A 4,655-nucleotide genomic window follows, 5' to 3' on the forward strand; every position below is an offset into this window, starting at 1 on the left:
GATAACCTCAAGGGCAGGGACAACTCATTTCTTTCTTTTTTTTCTTTAGAGTTTGTAACTCTTAAATATTATAATCAGTTAAAGAGTCAGGTTATCAACTTTCCCTCACCATAATTCCACTCAAAGAAAACCTTGAGATGAAATGGGGTGCCTCTTTTAGAGCAGAATACTAAAAAGCTGCCATCAACCAATACTCCCAGACTCCCTTTTTCACACATAAACTTTGTGAGTTGTTCAACTGCATTTATAAAACTTGGCACAATACAGAACACAATTCCTGGGTGAACATTCCTGTAGAGGGAGTTAGTGATGTTTTCAGGCTTCATTAGAGACAAGACAAAAGGGAGTCACACTGCTTCTGAAAAGACTCTGATGAGACATCAGAAGGAACTTCCTGACACCAAACCCTGGATTCTTAAACCCCGGAGAGCAGGACACCAAAGGACATGTGATATCTTCTTTCACTTGAATAGAGTTTAAAAGTAAAATGAATTCAATAAAGGAAGACTACTAATAGGCAAAGGATAGAAGAGTTGATCTTTCAAAGCATCCTCTTGCCTCTAGTATTCGATTAATTACTGCTATTTTTTGTAAGGCAGTAAGCACTCCTTTATTCCCTGCTTAATATTCAACACCTGAGACAGTCACCTATATCTCCAACTATAATCAAGAGCAATAATTTTATGCTGGTTTCTCTTTTCTACCGAAGTCACCAAATTGATTTTTATGCATGTACTCAGGTACAGGATGAGTTAAGAGTGTCCCAAGAAAGAATATGGCTTCTAAATCACCTCTTCCTGCTCATCCTTTAACAGGGCAGCAAGCAGGATGCCACATGCTTTTTGCTCAGCTTCTTCATGGCTGTCTTCATATCAGCGTTTCTGAGTGTATAGATGAGGGGGTTCAGCATAGGTGTGATCACCGTGTAAAAGATGGAGAACACCTTATCCACAGAGAGGCTGCAGAAAGGCCTCAGGTAGATGAATACACAGGGCACGAAGATCAGACTGACCACTGTTAAGTGGGAGGCACAGGTAGAGAGTGCCTTGCTCTGGCCCTGGCGGAAGCGAGTTCTCAGGGTGATGAGGATGACAGCATAAGAGAAGAGCAAGACCAAGAAACAGACAAGAGACAGCAGACCACTGTTTGAGACCATCAGTACCTCTACCACATATGTGTCCATGCAGGCTAGCTTGATGACCTGTGGGACATCACAGTAGAAGTTGTCCAGTTCATTGGGGCCACAGAAGGGGAGCTGGATGACCAGTATGACCTGTGTGATAGAGTGGATAAAGCCCCCACACCAGCAGGCGAAAACCAACTGAAAGCGGAGTTGGCAGTTCATGACTGTTAGGTAGTGCAAAGGATTACATATGGCAACATACCTATCATAGGCCATGACTGTCAGCAGAAACATCTCCGTGGCTCCCAGAAAGTGCAGGAAGTAGATTTGAGCTAGGCATCCTGGAAAAGAGATGATCTTGCCCTGCCGTAGAAAATCCCCTAACATCTTGGGCACAGTAACACAGCTCAGGCATAGGTCAATGAAGGACAGATGGCCCAGAAAATAGTACATAGGATATTGGAGTAAGCGGGCATCAGCTCGCACTGTTACCACTATCAAGAGGTTTCCCAGAACAATAGCTATGTAAAACGACAAAAATAATAAGAAGAGAAATAGCTGCAGCTCCCACGAGGATGATAAGCCCAGAAGAACAAATTCTGTCACCTTTGAATTGTTTTCTTTTTTCATTAAGTCAAGAATACCAAGTGACCTAGAAGAATTAAATTGGAACAAGAGAGGTTTAAGTTAGACAAAAGGAGGGAAAGTCATCAAATTTCAAGATCTGGTGTTTATAAATCATATTCTAAGACTGAAAACTTAAGCAACTTCTGTGAGGTAGGAAATGTACATTTCTGTATAAATAGAATGAGGAATATTTTGTATCCCTTCCAACTTTTTATTCCTGCAATGCCTTTAAATTGTATTTACAACACACTAGGAAGGCAGACAATGACCTGGGCATGAGGTGATGATAGCATAAAAATAATTTCATTTTTTAAATAGATAGAATCATATTCTTTAAGGACAAGATTTCTGGAATGAAGTATCTGGATCCAATGCCTGATTTTAATGCACCAATGGAGTGACCTCAGGCAAGGTATTAAACCTGAGTTTTATTCTTTGTTTATTCAGTCTAATACAAGGATAATAGTATCTCCCAAAGTTGCTTTGAGAAACAAATGTAATCTTTGAGCAACAAACACTTTCCCCAAAAAATAACTAAGTCCCTCAAAGTGAGGAAATATTTCTTATTTGCCTTTGTACTGGTACCATAGTGCTTATTGCATCATAATTTGTCAAATTGATGGGAGAATATTTTGTGCTGTAAATTGCGATATTGTACAAAGGTTAATAGTTATTAAAAATGAGCATGTTAAGAAACAAATTATTTAGGAAAAATTGGAAAGTTTGTAGAGATTGGGTTAGAAGAAATAAAATCTTTACCTTTAAAGTTTAGGAAAGCAACAAATTCAGGATGAGTAGGATAGTTGCTGGGAGACACTAATTACTAAAATGAAAAACAAAGACTGCAATCCATGTCATTGAGGCATGTACAAAAGAGGCTCACCATAACCCATTTTGTAGGAAAGGATAATAAGAGAAATGAGAATTATGCTGCTTTTGGACTTTCAACACCCATAAATCCACTTAAGAGAAAAAAGAACATACTAAGATATTGTTTATCCATTACTCCTGCTCTACACCTATAGTCACCCCCAACATGGGGTGGGAATATCTTGGATTACAAATGGAAAATCAGGAAACATTGATACATTGAAGCGCTTAAGAATTAGTAGATGCTGTCTATCCAGATTAGGATATTTTCCATCTAGAACTAGCCCTAGGCAAAATGTTAAGTGAGACAGAATTTGTATTTTTCTGTCCTCAGTACTAGTTACCTATTCAATGTTGCACTTGGTTCTTTCACATCATTCAGGGAAAGTTATCTGATAGTCATTCAAACTAGGTGTCAAGGATTTACATAGACAATGCAGAAAAGTACCCAAATTTCAAAAAGAATAATTCTTAATACCAGGAAATTTCTCTGTATACATTATTTCAAGATAAGCAGGCAGAAGACAGATTTGGGGGCCTAAGGAACTTTTGGATGTCTCTTTCACACCAAATATGTGACCATCCTCTTCACCTGCTTTAGAACAAGGAAATGAAAGTCTCTGTGGAAAGACCCAAGTGTGGCATGAAGGGGAGAGAACAAAAATCAAGCTCTTTACCAAATCGAGGACTATTGGTGGATAGCTGAGCAGCTATCCTCTAGTTTTTCCAATCAGGGAACCAGGGAGATCTGTGCAGAAAATACTAAAAATGGAAGTAAAGTTTTCCTCATGAAAGTTGTTGGGCTTTTTTCAAATAGAGTACATTATATTTTGTTAGTTTGCCTGTTTATTTTTGCCTATTGTGAATTAAAAGCATTCTCAGAAAAAGAAACTTCAAAACAGTGGTGGAAAGTGATCTTTATCTGATGTGTTTTCAAATTTCTTACGAAACACCAAGAAATAGACATCATTCATTGAAGATGATACTCATCATGAGATGGGAATAATCTTTCTGCTCTAAATAAATATTTTTGGCTTTGAATTATTGCATTTTAAATTGCATGTGGGGGAAGTGAAGAAGATTTAACAAAAAGAATTTAAGAAATAGAAAATAGAATCTAGGAGGAACTATTGTAGAATTAAGTAGTCTTATCACAATATTGCATGAATCCAGTGCCTTGTTATATACAGTTGATCCTATTGAATCCAAACCTTGTAACCACCTTCGAAGATACCACCAGTCCTAGAATTCCCTGCTGCTATAGGAATTTCATTGTTATGTGAATGCTCCTAAGAGTATAAACCTAGAACAAGAAATCTCCAATGATTTCTTAAATTTAAAAATAATGAATGACAGAGTGTATACAGAATAAAATACAGACAACAGGGGGTATAAAAAATGGTTTCAGAGACAAAAAGAAGAGCAAGGGTGGTGAGTGGATCTTTTAGTAAATATATCTAAGAAACTTACATCATTGCATGTCAGGAGCTATGTGGGTTTAAAGAAGGGATATATTATCCTATTATTCATCTCTCAGCCCCTTCTTCATAGTTCCAAGGCAGCAAAATGAGAAATTCTGAGATAACCATCACAGTTGCCCAGTCTGTGCCTAACTGCTTTCTTATAAGTCAAGCCCTAATGGAGAGCTGGCTGTACAGATTGGTAAGATCTCTCATCCCTAGGGCTCTGGCTATGTCTGAGGCTTTTATAGTCCTTACACCACTGTTCAGCTTAATGAGCCCTGGGATTCCCAAGGCTGCTGCTGTTTGAATTGTCTGCATCTCAGTTCTTGCTGGAAAGGTGACCTTAGGCCCTGCAGGTTCTGAAACAGTCAGACCTCATTGCATAACACAACTCACCCCTTTTACCTATCTTGTATTGATTAATTTGACACAAGGTATGCTACCAATTTTCCACATGCCAATCTGTACCTGAGTAAAATGATTCTCACTGGTTTCTATCTCAACCATACATCCTGGAGTGGGCTAGGCTGGATGAGATATACCGAGTTATCCCTGGAAACTGTAGAAGCAGA

The 4,655-nt window shown here is 38.4% G+C and overlaps 1 protein-coding gene across 1 annotated transcript; it reads right to left on the reverse strand.

Moving 5' to 3' along the window:
• Positions 1–808: 808 nt before the first annotated feature.
• On the reverse strand, positions 809–1,783 carry LOC102244861 (olfactory receptor 4Q3). Its single transcript, XM_005856945.1, has one exon. It carries the CDS (start codon positions 1,751–1,753, stop codon positions 809–811), a length of 945 nt encoding a protein of 314 aa, XP_005857007.1. The 5' UTR covers positions 1,754–1,783.
• Positions 1,784–4,655: the final 2,872 nt, after the last annotated feature.

The sequence above is a fragment of the Myotis brandtii genome, unplaced genomic scaffold (genome assembly GCF_000412655.1).
Source record: "Myotis brandtii unplaced genomic scaffold, ASM41265v1 scaffold1056, whole genome shotgun sequence".
Classification (NCBI taxonomy): Eukaryota; Metazoa; Chordata; class Mammalia; order Chiroptera; family Vespertilionidae; genus Myotis; species Myotis brandtii.